The 17475-nt window shown below is 41.8% G+C and overlaps 2 protein-coding genes across 4 annotated transcripts; one reads left to right on the forward strand and one right to left on the reverse strand.

Annotated features, from left to right (window-relative positions):
* Positions 1–31: 31 nt before the first annotated feature.
* On the forward strand, positions 32–15403 carry CEBPZ (CCAAT enhancer binding protein zeta). Its single transcript, XM_083832576.1, has 16 exons — positions 32–206; positions 314–1842; positions 2856–3087; positions 3599–3764; positions 4929–5017; positions 5539–5592; positions 6328–6430; positions 7095–7163; positions 8849–8915; positions 10026–10126; positions 10954–11014; positions 12064–12275; positions 13126–13209; positions 13717–13778; positions 13865–13946; positions 14713–15403. The coding sequence occupies exons 1-16, from the start codon at positions 54–56 to the stop codon at positions 14850–14852; spliced, it is 3204 nt and encodes a 1067-aa protein (XP_083688702.1). The 5' UTR covers positions 32–53; the 3' UTR covers positions 14853–15403.
* Positions 12497–17458, reverse strand: CEBPZOS (CEBPZ opposite strand). Of its 3 annotated transcripts, XR_014582972.1 has the most exons (5): positions 16515–16672; positions 15282–15326; positions 14933–15017; positions 14408–14813; positions 12497–12511 (listed from the first exon to the last, which is right to left on the reverse strand). XR_014582972.1 is itself a non-coding variant. In XM_083832599.1 (4 exons), the coding sequence occupies exons 1-3, from the start codon at positions 16960–16962 to the stop codon at positions 14935–14937; spliced, it is 576 nt and encodes a 191-aa protein (XP_083688725.1). In that variant the 5' UTR covers positions 16963–17458; the 3' UTR covers positions 14576–14813; positions 14920–14934. The 3 variants fall into 3 exon arrangements, 2 of the variants coding, with proteins under 2 accessions (XP_083688725.1, XP_083688724.1); XM_083832599.1 differs by lacking the exon at positions 12497–12511 and having other exon boundaries at positions 14576–14813; positions 14920–15017; positions 16515–17458; XM_083832598.1 differs by lacking the exon at positions 12497–12511 and having other exon boundaries at positions 14576–14813; positions 16515–17213.
* Between the last annotated feature and the right edge of the window lie 17 nt (positions 17459–17475).

Raw genomic sequence — 17475 nt, forward strand, 5'->3', positions numbered from 1 at the left:
CCGGAAGCAGGCGCCGCGCGTGCGCCAGGCGGGGGGCGTCCGGCGGGGCGGCCATGGCGGCGCTGAGGGGCCGGCGGTGGCCGGGCACGGGGCAGGCGGGCGGCGGGGCCGAGTGGAGCGAGGAGGAGGAGGACGGGGACGGAGGCGGCGGCGGCGGCGGGGATGGCTTCACGCTGGACGAGGTGCTGCGGCTCGGCGGCACCAAGGTGAGGGGGGCGGCGGGGAGCGGGAGCACGTGGCGGCCGTCGGGGAGCGGCCCCCGGTAACTGACGGGCGGCCCCTCGGTAACGGGCGGCCCCTCGTGTCCCCGCAGCAAGACTTCCTCATGCTGTGCGCCCTGGACGAGGGGGAGGAGGAGATGGTGGACGGCGGCAGGAAGGGCGCCATCGACGACCTGGAGGAAGGGGAGCTGGAGGCCTTCGTCAGCTCCCTGGGGCTCGGCAGGTACGCGGAGAGCTGCCTGCAGGAGGAGGACGGGGAGGAGGAGGAGGAGGAGGATGGCGGCGGGGAGAAGGGGAAGCCCCCCAAGAAGGAGAAAGGCAAGAAGGAGAGCGCCCCTTCTTCGTTAGGAGGGAAAAAGGAAAAAAAAGGCAAAGAACAAGTGAGCGGTAAGAAGGAGAGCAAGAAGAAGCAAGCAGCTGGGGGTCCAGACCAGCAGCTCTCGGTACAGAAAGAGAGGCCGGAGGAGGATTTTGAGTTTCGTGCCAGGCAAGTGATACTGATCAAGCCAGGGGGCAAGTGGTATGACCTAGAATACACCAGCGAGTTCTCCTCTGAGCCACAGGACCAGACGCTTCTGTCCAAGTATAAGGCCTTGGCCCAAAAGCTGTACCAGCACGAGACAGACCTGTACAAGAAAAAGACAGACTATCAGAAGGGGGCCTCTTCGGCGTGGATGAAAACGGTGGTGTCGTCGGGTACCTTAGCTGACAGGATGGCAGCCATGACCCTGCTCATTCAGGACAGTGCTGTCCACAGCCTGCAGTTTGTTGAGAACTTGGTAAACCTCGTAAAGAAAAAGGGCGGCAGGCAGCAGAGCCTCATGGCTTTGGATACTTTCAGGGAGCTTCTCCTTTCAGATCTCTTACCAGACACTCGAAAACTGTGGTCTTTCTCGCAGCGTCCATTTAACAACATAGAGAAGATGTCAAGTGGCAATAGGGATTCGAGAGACAGGAGGCTGATACTGTGGTACTTCGAGCATCAGCTGAAACTGCAGGTGGTGGAATTTGTGCAAACCTTAGAAACCCTGAGTCACGATTCTGTGACAGCAACCAAAGCGCGAGCGCTGGCAGCTGCCCATGAGCTGCTCTGCAACAAGCCCGAGCAGGAGAAATTTCTGCTCGTTCAGCTGGTAAATAAACTGGGAGACCCGCAGAACAAAATAGCCACCAAGGCCTCGTATCTCTTAGAGACGTTGCTTTACAAGCATCCAAATATGAAAGGAGTGGTGTGCAATGAGATGGAGAGGCTTTTGTACCGGTCAAACATCAGCGCGAAAACTCAGTACTATGCCATGTGCTTTCTGAATCAGATAGTCCTCAGTCACGAAGAAACGCCGCTGGCTAACAAGCTGATAGCTTTGTATTTCTGCTTCTTTCGGAATTGCATTAAGAAAAAAGATGTTGAATCCAAAATGCTCAGCGCTCTTCTTTGCGGGGTGAACAGAGCTTACCCTTACGCTGAGACTGGCGATGAGAAAGTGAAGGAGCAAATGAACACCTTGTTTAAAGTTCTGCATCTCGTCAACTTCAGTACCAGCATCCAGGCCCTGATGCTGCTGTTTCAGGTCATGGACTCTCAGCAGACTGTGTCGGACAGGTACTACGCAGCGCTATACAAGTGAGTGGCACGTTTGGATTTTCGGTCTAAATTTGATTTTATGAAGGAGTCGCTGTTGATTCAAATTGATTTTAACTTGTAGAAACGTGTACTTTGCTTTTAAGGTCTTGCAAGTTTTGTGTCTCGCTGGCTAGACGTTTCTGATGTTTTCTCTGAGCTAGAAGAAAATATATGGGATTTCTTTTACTTAATATGGGGATGAAACATGGCAGTGGTAGTTCCTGAGAACATGCCTTAAGGATTTTATGCTTTGTGCTGTTTTCTGGTAGTATGCTTTAATTCCAGATATATTTTGAAACTAAAAGATAATTGCTTCTTCTAAAATCACTTGTACAGGTAGTGTGTTTTAGCCGTGTTTTTTCATGAAAATCCTTTTTTTGTGAAAAAAGGCAATGTCAGCAAAATCCTTAGGTGATTTAATTTGTTAAGTTGGGAAACCTTGTGCTGTAAAACATCTCTTTTTTCTGTCCTGGCTGATTTTTTAGACTCTTCATAGGATCCATGCAGGCTTCTCTTTAATTGCTGCTGATTTTAGAAAGGAAACTGAGATTCTCCCAGGACATGCAACGCATTTAGGGGCCTTCCTGCGCCAGGTAGCCTGGGAAAAAGTAGAATAGGAAATGCACTTGCTAACACAGATATCTGGACTCATTGTGAAGCTTGCTAATTGCTAACCATTTCCTTTCTACTTTTTGAACATCTGAATAGGGAGATTACTTTCTCACTTTGTACATCATCAATTTTTAAACTTTTATGTTGAGCTCAGTTTCTCTAGTATTTTTTTTTCATTTACTGATAGCTTTATTTGTAATATACGATATACTGAAGATTAAAAATATTACACAGACATTGACGTTTCGGGCTTGGTCATAATGGTTTGGAGTATTGGCGAGCAAGCTGGAAGTGGTCTTCTAGATACTGGTCTGAAAAATGTACCTAATTGTTGTTGACAGCAATTGCTATTCTGTGTGCATCGTGACAATTAACAATATTTTCTCCTGTGTTTTCTACAGGAAGCTTCTTGATCCTGGTTTAGCAACCTGCTCAAAGCCATCCATGTTTCTTAACCTTGTCTATAAGTCTCTGAAGGCAGATGTAGTATTACGGCGGGTGAAGGCCTTTGTGAAGAGGTTACTTCAAGTCGCTAGCGGGCAAACGCCACCCTTCATTTGTGGAACCCTCTACCTTCTGTCTGAGCTTCTGAAAGTAAAACCAGGGCTAAGGGTCCAGTTACAGGATCACGCGGTACAGCATGATTTCTTTATTTCATTGGGTTTTTACTAAGAGCTAGTTTCATGAACGCCTTTACCTAACCTGTTCCCCTTAACAAGTAATTCCTCCTTTACGGGAAGGACTGCCTTTCTAAACAGAATTTTTATGAGAGTTTACTAACATTTGGTTACGTTATGGGAGAAAGTACTTGAACGATCATAATTACATTAAGAATCTGTATAGATGTAAGCATTCTAGCAAGTCTTATGTCCTTCTTTTATGGAGAGAGGATTATTTTGCTAAATGCTGTATAAGCAAGCAGGTAAACATTCCTGCCCCAAAAGCTTTTTCAAAACGTGTCCTTCTTTGTGACTGTAGAGTTCAGTTGTAAGTATCAAGGCCAAACGTCTGTATTGCTGAAATACTGGCCATCATTTGTCTATGTTTTTGTGAGCAGCTGCTTGGGAAATACATGCATCTTTCTAACAAATCAGAATAAAGTTGGAAAAGAGAAGGTGTTTGCAAACATTTTTTTTTGGTTTAGGAGTCTGATGAAGAAGAGTGCTTTAAGGATCAAGAGGAGGCTGAAGAGAATGAGGAAAAATTTGTGGATGCAGACAAAGAAGAAGAGAGGAGTACAGCAGAAAATTCTGCTAAACCAGACAATTCGAGTTCATCAGCCTCGTGGGTGCATCACGTGAATATGAGAGGTAAATCAGCAAGAAACTATAATGCATGCAACTCCTAACTTCAGTAACAGTAACATGTTGATCAAGAGTTTTTTAGTAAAATTGATTTAAACATTGTTTTAATTTTTCAAATTTAAGTTTGATTCAAAGCAATCAGAACCATTTTTCTGTTTTTTTCAAAGAGACTGTATTAATCTCCTAGCTATTTTCTTACGTAGTTCAGTGTGCTTGTGCCTAAGTAGTAAACAGGTTGGGGATTTCTTACTTCCAAACTGAAACACCTCCAGAGCGACGTAGGCAGTGTTACGATGTGTAACTGCACGTTCACTTGAAGCTTGCTAAAACAAGTTGTCTAGCTCTGAGCCTGCTTCTAGCTTTTTTCTTTCCTGATGACCTTTTCATAGCAACGTAGAACCATCTAGGTTGGAAAGGCCCTTCGAGACATCAAGACCAACCATCAGCCTGACCTACCGAGTCCTGTCACCAAGGCATGTTCCTTAGTGCCACGTCTCTTAAATACTTGCAGGGGTGAGGACTCCACCACCTTCCTGGGCAGCCCTTCCAATGCTGACCATCCTCATTGTGAAGAAATTTTTCCTAATATCCAATTTAAATCTCCTCTGGTACAACTTAAGGCCATTTCCTCACATCCCATCACTTGTCACCTGAGAAAAGAGACCAACACCCTTCTTGCTGCAGGCTCCTTTCAGGCAGTTGCAGAGAGCGACGAGGTCTCCCCTCAGCCGCCTCGTCTCCAGACTGAACAGCCCCAGCTCCCTCAGCTGCTCCTCATAACACTTGTTTCTTGGTTCCTTTATCGGCTTTGTTGCTCTTCTCTCCACATGCTCAAGCAACTCAGTATTCTTATAGTGAGGGGCCCAAGACTGACCACAGTGTTCAAGACGCAGTGTTACCGGTGCTGTGTACAAGGGGACAGTCACCTCCTTTTTGGAGCAGAGCAGGGCTTTTCAGGGGATTCCTTGGAAGCCAGTCCTTTGAACTCTCCTGTGTGCCTGATCATACTCTGGGCTGCTGAATATAATCCTTTCTTGCTACCGTACAAACCTGTGGCCTGTCCAGCTAAGAATGATGGGCAGCACTGCTGTTGTGGTGAAATGGAAATAATACTCCCATAAAGTTGCTTGAGGAAATTTAAGTCTTTTTTTCATCTCCTCTACCCCCCAGGCAGGAAGAACGGGGTTTCATATGATCCTTTGCACCGAAGTCCTCTCTACTGTGGTGCTGAAAGTACAAGCCTTTGGGAACTGAGGAAGGTAAAGCATTCTTGTGTTGCTACTTAATGTATTTCTTAGTATGGCTCTTGTTTCAAGAGAAGAAAATTACCTTGGTTATTTTTGCAGTAGCTACCTGGGTGATGTGACAGAAAGGTTAAAGGACACATTGTTCAGCTCTGAGCTTGTATATGCTACATTCAGTGCTGATATGCCAGAGGAGGGAATAGTAACTTCTGGGTGGGGACTTGAACTGTAATAATTTCTTTTTTTGACTTTTGCATCTTAGTTTTTATTAGCAAAACTTTCTAGCATTGCATTAAATAAAATTATAGTTGATCCTCATCGTATTTAGTTAATGTAAGTAAAAGGTTAGAACTTGATGTTTCTCAGTTGTTCAGGGGCAGAGCACATCAGCACTGCGCTACTTCATGAAAGTCTGTGTTATTTGGTGAGTTGCAGAGTGGTCTTAAAACATAGTGTCAGGAGTCTGATATGACAACATGAATGATGATTGCATTTATTTTTGGACTAGAAATAAACACATGATTTGTGTTTTTCAGCTTTCCGAACACTTCCATCCATCTGTGGCTCTGTTTGCAAAAACAATTCTAGAAGTAAGTCTTTTCATCAGTCTGTAGCTTTGAACTTTGATTTTTTTGTTAGCTGTCTTTTACCGTTAAAAAAAAACACATCATAAAGCCTCCTTGCACTCTGCAGGTAATTAGAAGTTCTGCAGCGCTGGGAGTAGCATACACTCGAATACAAATACTTGAATACAAAGCTTTTCAGGGAATCAAAGCCTTTTGTCTAAAGCAGGCTGCTCACAGAAGTAATCAGCTTGGTCAAAACATGGTATCACGTGATTCTTAAAGCTGTTTTAGAGTTTTGGTCTATCTGTTTAAAGTTTGTTTTTTTTTTTTTTAAATGTGGGGAGCTCTGCTCTTGAATAAAATCCTTTTTTTTAATTCTGCTGAATTGTGCACAATGCCTACTTAGAATTTTTATTTTCATTTGAATATATGATATTTAAATTACATCGAGTACTGACTTCCTGGCTGCAAGCTGTAAATCTTTTTGTCAATAAAAATGTTTTGTCTGTTAGTACAGTACATTGCAAGGTAGTTCATCACTGAAACAAAGCGAGAGATGCTTTTTGTAGAAAATAGTGCAATTCCAAAAAAAAATAAACATGCAAAGGCTGTAACCTGTCAGGCTTATGTGATGAAATATCCCCCAAGTCCTCGTCTTTCAAATTGTGATTTAATGGGCTTGGTCCACTTGAGTCCTCTAACTATGTTTTGTTGCTGTCTTTTGAAAATGAAGATTGTAATGATTTTTTCTTCTTTCAGGGAAATCACATTCAGTACTCCGGTGACCCTTTGCAGGATTTCACATTAATGAGATTCTTGGATCGCTTTGTGTACAGAAATCCCAAACTCCATAAAGGCAAAGGTAAGAATTTCTCTGTACATATCAGCATTTAATCTTGATTATTGATGATGAAACTGTTCTGTCAGACGGTCAAGTGACAATTTGTGCTTGTCAAGAATTTGGAGTGCTCGTGGTGCAACAGAGGAATGGCATCAGTCTTCAGGGCTGCATGAGAGATGGCTGCACCTTAGCTGCCGGTCACAGACTGCTGCCTCTCATATCCACAGATGCAGAAACTGTGAAACTGTCAGGAAGAAACAAAGTAATAGGGGTGTGTAAAGACTAATTATATGTTGGTTGAGGTTGGAAGGGATCTGTGGAGGCCAACCGGTCCTTCTTTATATCTTCCCTTCAGATATTTGTGTGCATTGATGAGATTACCCTGGGGCCTTTTCAAGGCCGAACAGTCCCAGCTCTCTCGGCGTTTCTTCACGGGAGAGATGCTCCAGTCCCTTCACCATCTTTGTGGGTGTTCGCTGGCCTCTCTCAGTACATCCACGTCTCTCTTGTCCTGAGCAGCCCAGACTGGATGCAGCACTCCAGGTGTGGCTTTGCCAGGACTGAGTAGAGGGAAAGGATCCTATCCCTTGACATGTTTGTTGGCATATCAGTCACTCCTCCCAGCTTTCTATCAATTGTAATGAAGTGTTATTTTTTTTGTGTTTTTTTTTTTGTTCTGCTACAGAGAACACCAGCAGTGTGGTAATGCAGCGGAAGAAGAAGCAGTTTATGACAGATAGGCAAAGTCTTGCAGGTAAGCCAGCCACTTACCATTTCAGATTATGAATAAGAAATCGTAATTTTATAGTTAAGAAATTCTTGACTGATTGTTGTGGGCATCCATCCTCTGTGCTGTCCATACCACTTCTGTTAACAATAAAAGAAGAACAGATAGCAAGTTCTGTCCATCAAGAGTGGTATCTGATGTTCAGGATCAGGTCTAAACTTCATGTAAGGGTGCATGAAGTCTCCACAGCTGAATCTTTGGATCCATTAAATCATTTTGAGACAAAGGGGATAGAGGAAGTCAGTTACTTCAGTCCTTATCCTCGAGTAGGAACGCAATTTTTCTTCTGCTGTACTTCTACTTGGCTTTACACATCAAAGCTTGCTAATGCCTTTCTTTTCCCTGTATTTTTTCCTTTAGCTGTCAATTACTTTCTATCAATGTAATTCCTTTTTTTAGGCATCGTTAAGGTCATACTCTCTGCTTAGCCATTAAAAAACATGTAACAGCAAAGGACAAAGCTACTGCAAACAGCGTGCCTTGTCTGTAGTGCTATTCTTGCTATCACCTGCATATGCTTTCTGTATCTTCCCTCATGCTAGGCTACCCTTCTCTGCATAACCTTGTATGAGAAAAGATAACACACTCACTGCTTAGAGAGTAGATTTGCAGTCTTATATTAAAAATTTAGAATATTGTGCTTGTAGCTAGCAACAATATTGGGGAAAAATGCTAAAAACTTTAGAGTTTGTTCCAGGTTATGGCATTTCTAGTTAGAAGAGCAATCTGTTAGGGTACTAACTTCAGAGATAGACATATTTATAAAATACTAAGGTTTCTGCTCACAAACATGCCATTTTTATGTCTGGCATCCTAGTTTTACAAACACTGCTTTTTAATTTTTTTAAAAATACATAAGATAATGTAAAAATCTTTTAAATCTGAGCTTATCTAGTGGTAGTTAATGCAGTAGTAGTATGTAGTTAATGTTTTTTTTTTTTGTTCCCAAATTATTGTGTAACCATATTTTGCTTAGTAAAAGTGACTTAAAATATAAGAAAATGGATTTATAAAATGATGAAAATCACAGTAACCTCTTTCCTTAAATGATATGGATTCCTTCATGCATTGCCACAGCTGCAGCTATTGCTAGGATTAGTGTAAGGTATCTCTGGCAGTGTTATTTTGGTTAGCGTCTTCCTGCCTCCCGAAAGAGGCTGGGTTTTGTCTAGACCCACGTTTTACAGTAATTAAGAACCACTAGTTAAAAATCAGGGTAAAAATTCAGTGAAAGTTGCTGCTTGAGGACAGAGGGAGGTACCATCTTCTGTGCTGGAATCTGTAACATTTTCAGGGATGCGCTTCCTGTCACTTCAGGTCTGTTGTGTTGTGCAGAGGTTTTACTACTACGGAGTAGCTGATGTATCCATAACGATGCATGGTTTTAGGGCTATCAAAGCTTAAAGTAAGAAGCTTTACCTACAGTGCATTTGAGGATACAGTTTGTTTATTGCATTCTTTAGTTTATTTGAGTTGAAGGAATTAACTGACCATTTAGCACAGGTTTGAAGTGGTTTTGTGATGAGGTCGCTTTATTTAGCAGATGACACTGGATATCAGTGTGCTTCTGTCTGTGCAATGCAGTTTCACCTTTCAAATGAATAACAATCATTTCAACTTGAAGTAAAATCAGTTCTTTTTGGCCTTTGCAGTCAACAGTAAGGAATTCCTTGCCAGAGATGAAAGCAAAATCCCAGTGGATGAAGTGTTCTTTCACAGGTAATGAAATATTTGTGAACATTCATTATAAGTGTTGTTTGTGAGTGCAGTGTCTTCAAAAAAAATTGCTTTTCATAAGTATTCTCTAGTGTTCCAAGTGTTTGAAAATTCTGGTTAATTTGAATGACTTGTGATGGTAGCACTTCCCTTAGAACATAATTTAAAAATTTGGCAAAAGGAAAGAATATCACTTATGAATGAAAGCAACCAGTGCTTGTAGTCTACACATCAAATAAGTTGACATTATAATAAATAGACCTTAAACACTGGGTGATGGTGAATGTCTTGCGGGTTGTAATTGTTATGCATCAGAAGTAGATTTTTAAAAAATGGAACACACATTGTTTGTATTACTAATATCAAAACTTATTAAAATGGAACAGTGCGAAAAAAGTCAGAGGAGCTACTCTTCTGCATGTTTTTATGATTCTTTCTATATGGTTGGTTTTCCTTTCAGATTATTGTGTAAAAATGCAGCTGTAGTACTTCAATTTAAGTGTTACACATTTGGCAAAAAATAGTTCATATTAAATCAAAATATTGGTTACCAGTGAATATCTCCTTGGGAGATCAGTCTTTGAATTTACTTTGTCTTTTATAAAGTCCTTTGACTGTGTGTGTGATTAAAATTGCCTTCTGTGTTTGGTGGGATTTTGTATTCTTTAATGGTAAACAAAGGAGTGAAAGTGGTTTAAAGTAGCTGAAGGTTTAGGTAAAACTAAACACAAAGGGCTGTGGGGGAAAATTTAACAGAACTTAGTGGGTGAATCGCTTTTTTATTTTTTAAATTAGATTCAAGTTGAACTTATCCATATAAAGCAGATTTTCCTATCTTTCTTTTGCCCTTTTATAAATTCATTGTGTTCAAAATGATTTCTATCACCTCTGACTGTAAAATTCCTTTGTTTTAAACTTCACAGTAGTGGCTTACTGTTTAAAAAAAAAAAAGAAAATACAAATCTCTGTTTTGGGATGTGTTTGAAAAAGTTAACTTAGACTTTTCAGCTGGGGAAATACACACAAAACAATCTTCTGGGTTATTTCTTTTTAAAACTTGTCAAAAAGATCATTACTTGTGCCTTTGTGTTTGAGAGCAATATATTATTTCAGATTTTATACGAAGTTTGACAATAAGAGAGAGAAACAAAAGCGTCAAGATGATGAAGAAAGTGTGGAAGATGTAGATGATGATGAGTTTGAAAGAGCGTTGGGTGAGGTTACGTTTTTCCTTGAAGTAACTGTTTCAGTATTTTGTACTTATACGAATTATTAATGTATCCTTCAATAGTTTATGTTGTATAAAAGAACCAAATACAGTAATATGAAAATAGAAGAAAACTATCTTTTCAATTCCCATTCTATGCTACTACAATCAGCAGGTCATACTGTCCCCTCACATAAGGTAAGCCAGATAGATGGCCGTCTTGTGAAAGGTTTCTCTCTCACTACTCTAGTAGTGCTCAGCTTCTTCAGCTCAGGTTGGAAGTTTTCAGAGTTTGAATATAAACTCGTAAATAGTAGTTTGTGCCTTTTTGTTCTTTTCCTCATGTAGCCTAAGCATTAAATAACATTTATAATTTTGTATAATGTTTTTATAGAATTCAGAGCTCCCGTAGTGGGGGTATTCCTTAGTGACATGATTAATATGGTCTTAGTTATGACAAGAAGCTGTCACGAATTGTGTTTATCTTTTAATTCTTAGTATTTCTGATACATCAACTGTCTCTGAGAATTTTTGACATTAAATTGAGATGCTTAAGTTAAAGATAGTCTAATGTTAGATTTTACTCTTTGAAGAACAGTTCTATTTTTTCAGATTTCGTTTTTACCACTTTTTTTTAATAGAGCAATTTATTCCTAAGTGAATCTGATGATAGGAGCTTTTGCTCCCTGAAATCAGGGCCCTTTGTTACTGAAGCAGATGTTATTAACTATTCAGGAAAATGACACCTAAAATAATGTATTTCGCATCGACTTCATATTTTTTTTTGATTTCTTTTAGTAAAAAGTTTTGTTTTCTTTGAATTTCCCCCCCCAGATGCATTTGAAGCTGATGATAGTGCCGTTGATGTTAGCCAGGATGACCTTGATTTTGCTGGGTAAGACCTTGAGACAGTTCTTTCATCTCTTGTTTTAATACCCGTATAGAGTTTTACTCTGAGGAATTGGATAGAGCTTTTTCAGAAAGACTGGGCATATCACTTTGGGAAAAAAAAAAAGAGAAAGGCAATAGCAGTTGAACTCTGGGTAATCCTGCTTTTCTGCATCCCTCAGAATGGGGCATCGTGATCCTGTGGTGCTTACAGTACGTTGGCTTGAAGCGTGAGACCTGTAGTATTTATCTGTACAACGTGGTGACCTAGTAAAGAAAGTGCAGTCTTGGTTTTCGTCATCTCAGGTTTCTGTTTGAGAATTACCAAGTACAAAAGTAAGCAGAATGAGGCATAATGGTACTGCTGTAAGGATTGGTTGTAACTGGACCTAACTCAGCGGTAACTTCGTGGGATCCAGAATCACACAGCTCAGTTTTCGGGAATTCAGGAGTTACATTACTGATTAAGTAGCCTCTTCTTAAAGCATCTGCAATGCAACTTTAAAATCAGCACAGAAACTATTTTTTAAGAGTTGAAAGAAGAATTAAAGCTTAAACTCCTACTAAAGGTTGAACATTTTTGTGATCCAGACTAGTATGTGTATTAAAAAAAAAAAAAAAGAGAGACACAAAACAACCAAGCACCTAGTGTCTGAAGAGCAATGTTTACTTTCTGGGAAAAAAAAGAAAACAGGTGTTATCCTCATTTAGGGATACCAGCATGTGATGTGTTTTTTACAGAGAAGGCTTTTTGAAAAGGAGCAGAAACACATAGGGAGAAAATACTGAAGCTGACATTTGTGTTTGTTTTGGAATAGGATTTTCTCCAGACCTTAAAATGGCTTAGTTTTTAACAGTTCCATATGCTGATGTTGAAAACATACCTGAGCGCATAACACGTTCACTAGCTCTCATCCTACATTTACTACTGTGATGCAGTGCAGTTGCAGTGATGTTTAAGTTTTCTAACAGAGTGTTTGCAGGTAGATAAATGTTACGTGGATGCAAACAGTATTTTGCCAGATGATTTGCTAAGACTGTTATGTATTTTTTTAGTAACATAAAAAAGAAAACCATGGGCGGTAAGAAAAGCAAAAGAACTGAGGATTCCGGTGCTGATTGGGATGATTCTGATGATGAAGATGAATTCAGTGACCTGGATGATGAGGAGGTCTCCTTAGGAAGCATGGAGGAAGAAGACTTTGAGGAGGATATGGATGAAGAGGGAGGTGTATTTATGGATGTGTCTGATGATGATAACGACCTAGGTAAAGTAACATTTAATATCAGAAACAAGAAGAAAAAGTTTTTAAAAGTATATTACCTGATATGTAATTACATAGCTAAATTTAGTTACCTAGGTGGGAGGTTTGGCTTTTAAGTAAAGAAGTGACCAGTCCTTCTCTGGACAATGAAGTCTTAAGAGAAATGACATTTCTTGCCACAGTCTCCTAGGTGAAAGTGGGCATTAGGCATCTGGGTTTAAAAATTTGTTTTCTTCATTCTGAAGAATTTGGCAGAACAAATGTAGCTTTATAAATAAATAGCTATATGCAATATGCAAAAGTATTAAAATATCGCAAAGACAAAAATAAAAAAAAATCTATTATCTCTGTAATAGTTGGTGCACCAACTGATTGGTGCACCTTTATGGTTTTATTCTCAACTGAAAAACAGCTTACTCGGAATGCGGTTTATGTGGCTGGAAAAGCACAGATTAATGGAGTATTTCAGCTGATGACTGAAGGTCACAGGAAGATGATTGAAGATAGAGCCAGTAAACTATTCATACAGGTGTTCACACCTTAATCTTTCATGAGATTATTTCATTAAGCTTACCAAGTAGACGTGCAAAATTTACATAATCTGTTAGCCTTTATATTGTTATCTTAGTATCATATTTCATTAATATTTGTGCTGTGGAAAAGTTATGAGGAATGACACACCACTGAACAATTTTTAATTAAGTGATAATTGTGTCCACTCTGCCTTAAACTTATTTTTGAAATAAAGACTCGTACTATTTAGACAAATAGGTCTAAATAGATATTTTATTGGCTGGTGTGCTTTAAATATCATGCATAAAGTATGAGAATACAGATTTTTTTTTCCCGACAGACCTTAACAATGACAGTCAATCGAAGTCTGTCAGTAAAAAGACCAAGAGAAAGAAAGAGATGAATTCTGTGGGATCGCTTGAAGGTAAGGAAGCACTGCCATTATTTCCATTTGAGAAGGCTTAATGCAAATATATGGACTGAAAGCTTTTGCATCAGAGGAGTTTAATACAGTAGATTATCTACACTTTTGGATCTGGTTTCAGATTTGAATAAACTGTAGATGAAAACAATTTTTTTCCTTTGTCCTCCAACCAGGGTGGCCTAATTCAGAATGACAATTTGCTCTTGAAAGGACTGGGGATCGAAGGAGTTATATTTGAAGGAAGGATGGAATTGTTCTGGCAGCAATCTCTAGCTTGTGGGGGTGCATTTGTTACTAACACACATTGCATAGATTTGTGCTATTTAGTTCTGTTTGGAAACTTTTTTTTTCTCCTTTTTAGGGGTGGTGAGTAAAGGTTTCTAACACAGGTCTTTCAGATGGTCTTATTAAACAATAGTAATAATTAAAAAAAATTACAACATTTTGTTTTAGTATCATAGTGAATTTGAAATTCTGTCTCATAAGAATCATACTTTTTGTTTGAAGGATCCAGCCGAGGAAAGAAGAGGAAACTCACAGATGCCAATATGCTGGCATCCGCAGAGGAGGCAAGTTTGATGAGTGCTTAAAAAAGTGATCAGGTGTTTTACATAATTTCTTTATACTAAAATATATATTTTATATCTTTTTAAAGTTTGGCTATCTGCTGGATGAAAATGCTGGGTCTAAGTTTGACAATATTGGATTGAACGCTATGGCTAACAGAGATAATGCAAGTAAGTACATGCTGTGAAGAGCAGATAGCTGTAAAGAAGCTGTTACTTCTTTTCAGATTCTGTACTTAAAAAGATACACTTTAACTGGGATACATACAATGTCAGCACACAATAGGGACAGCAGCTCAGGATCAGTAAGACATGACTTAGTACTGAGCATCTCTCTTGACTGAAGAAAACTAATATTAACTGTGACTGCTGGAGTGAGTATAGCTTCAGAAAGGAGAAGCAGGCTATCGTGCTACTTTTACACTGTAAATAAGAAGTGGCAGTATGCTGTTACTCAGGCTTTTATGTGAATTTTGCTCTGATAAAGAGTATTCTGAATCCTTGTCAAAGGAAGACATGGCACAGATATCTTTATCTATTGGAAATATTTCCTAGCTAGATTGGTGAAGAAAAAGTAACTTCCTGGAAATAACTTTAATACAAATTAAATGTGTAGTTCTTTGGGTACTTACCTTTACAAGTCTTTCTGGTGTCACCTGAAAAAGTTTTAACAGCAGCATTCAAGCATTGCATTCTTCCACAGGAACATTAATAAAATACAAATCAATGGCAAGGGTGGTCTTAAACTTGGAGATTTTGAGATGGTACATATTGTGAAGTGGGAAAAAAATTCTCAAGTGTCAAATCCAGAAATTTGCACTTTATTAACATTTATACATGTAGTAGTCAAGTTTTAAGTTCTTTGTGATTTATCCGTATTCCACATAATGTACAGAAGTATCCGTCAGCTTCTCACTTCTCATCTTCCCTCTTACAGATGTCAAACAGATCGAGTGGGAAGTAGAGCGTGACAGGTGGCTCCACAACAGAGATGTGAAAAGCATCATCAAAAGGAAGAAACAGTTCAGGCACAAAGGACTGAAAAAGAAGTACAAAGGCAAGAAATCAAAAAGATGAGCTAAACACGTTAATGTGGAAATTTTTACAATAGCTGTTGTAAAATAATTATATTTTCTTAATCCACCTGTCTTTCTTACTTTTAGTTTTTGTTGCTTAACCATGCCATTTGGTCATTCTCCTTTATGCCGTGAATTCCAGACCACTCATTAGATTTGTAATAAACTGAAAAATAAGAAAATATTTGTTAGCTGTAAATTAGACCTGTGTAAAGGTGAGCCACTTTATGGCTAGTTTGGTTGGATGTATAGTCTTCCACTTCTGAGGACTCTATCCAACCATCTGACACTCCAGCCACACCTATACGTTACAATAAACACTTCTGCAATCTCTCCTGGGGTAGTTTTAAGCAGTAAGAAAATCTGTTTTATACATGAGATGTAACAGAAGCTTGAGCCATCTTTTCGAAGCTAACAACTACAAACCTACCTTCCAGAATTGATGGAAACCTCTTCTGCATTGTGTATCTGAAATCTGACAAGAAAGATAAATCGGTTACTTTACACAGCATATTTCAAGACAAATAATTAAATGCACTATTTTTCTAATTACTTTTTTTTTTCTGCGTTTGTCCTAGCCCTTTGTTATAGCTGCCCTTAAATAATGTGATCTGATTTTTTTTTTTTTATTGTATCACAACTGTATTCAGGTTTCTCCTGTGTGTTTTCTAAGCTTCCTTGTAATACTGTCAGCCAAATACAGACTTAAAGATGAAGGATGCTCACAGCAGACACCCAAAGGAATATCAGGATCCTTAGTTTCCCTACATGGCCTTAGGTGTTCACTGAATCCTCCTGCAGGCAGCTACACCAACGCAATGGAAAACGATGAAATGACAGCTTTATGCCATGTGAACGATTTACAGCAGATCAGAGACAGGTCATGTAAATGTATTTGCATTAGCACAAAGTGCTGAAAGCCCCGTTCTGTGTGCAGTCAGCTATTGGATGAGCTCAGCACACCCTGCAGAACTACACCATAAAGTAGAAGGACATGTCAGAACGGGGATGGACTAATAAAAAGGGGGAGAAATGAGAAGCCGTGGAAGCTGAGACCAGCAGGAACTTGTCTAAGCCCACCTGGCAGCTGGCAGGGGCAGGCGGGTGCCCCCAGCCCCAGCGGTGGCTGCCTTTCCCTGCAGGGCGGCAGGCCGGCCCGGCTGGCACCGTGGCCTGAGCGGCCCCAGGGCAGAAGGCGGCCGCTGCCGGGCGGATCACCTCAGCCGGGGGCTGGCTTATTTCTGCGTTACCCGAGCGCCCCGTCAGAAGCCTCGGAGGCTTCAGGGGCCGGAGCTGCCGTCTGGAAGGGGCCCCGGCTGCCTTACGAGTTGCCGGCTGGGTCAGTTCTTCACCAGGACGATGTCAGACCCCGGCGCCGCCTGAGCCAGGGGCGAGCCCGGGGATCCCCCGGGGCTGCACGGCCGACACGGGAGCGACCGGCGCCCGCCTCCCCTGACGGCCGCCTCTCCTCCTTCAGCCCGTACCTGAGGCAGGGCTCTCGCTACGAACACGCGCAGTGTTCAACCTTACTCCCGCACGGGTTAACCTCTACTATTTTCTTTAAAAACTAAAAAAAACCCGCAGTTGGAACAAGCCCGGCGGTGCCGCGCCGCGCTCCCAAGCCCCTCGCCCAGCCCCGAGCTGCCCCCCCGGCCCGCCGCACCTCGGCTGATGTCCATGGCGCGGTAGAGCAGGAGGACGCCGCCCAGCGCGGCCGCCTCCAGCACCACCAGCCCCGCCAGCAGCCGCCGCCGCCTCATGGCCGCCCGGCCGCCATCAACGGCCGCCCCCGCCCTCCGCCGCCGCGCACCTCCCCTGGGGGCGGTCACGTAATGGCGGCCGCGCCGACCGACCTTGGCGGCCGTGGGCACCTCACACAGCGGGGGGGCGATGCGGCTGTGCGGCTCGCCGGGCTTCGGCAGGGCTGCAGAACGGTGCCGAGCCGTGCCGGGCCGTGCATATGCGTGGCAAACCATGCTGGGCTGTTCTGAGCCATGCCGAGCCGACCTGTGCTTTGCCAAGACATGCCGTGCCCAGCTGTGCCAGTATGTGCCAAACGATGCCAGGCCATGCCGAGCCGTGCCAAACCATGCCGAGCCGTGCCAAACCATGCCGAGCTGTGCCAAACCATGCCAAGCTGATCCAAACCATGCCAAACCGTGCTGAGCTGTGCTGAGCCGTACCGAGCCAAACCATGCTGAGCCGTGCCATGTGGAGCCATGCTAAGCTGTGCTGAGCCATGCCGAGCCATGGTGAGCCGTCCCATGCCTAGCCATGCCAAACTGTGCCGAGACGTGCTGAACTGATCTGAGCCATGCCAAGTTGCGTTGTGTCGAGCCGTGCCGGTCTGAGCTGTGTCAAAGGCCTTGCTGAAGTCTAGGTAGTCTACATCAACAGGCTTTCCCTCATCCACCAGTTGGATCACCCAGTCATAGGAGGAGATGAGGTTGGTCAGGAAGGACTTGCCTTTCATGAACCCAGTGGTCCCACATACATTGTGAGATTGCATTCAAGATGACCTGTTCCATCAGTTTCCTGGCACTGAGGTCAGGCTGGCAGCTCTGTAGATCCCCGGTTCCTCCTTACAACCCTTCTTACAGATGGGTGTCACATTAGCAAGTCTC

Source organism: Anser anser, assembly GCF_964211835.1.
Source record: "Anser anser genome assembly, chromosome: 3".
Taxonomy (NCBI): Eukaryota; Metazoa; Chordata; class Aves; order Anseriformes; family Anatidae; genus Anser; species Anser anser.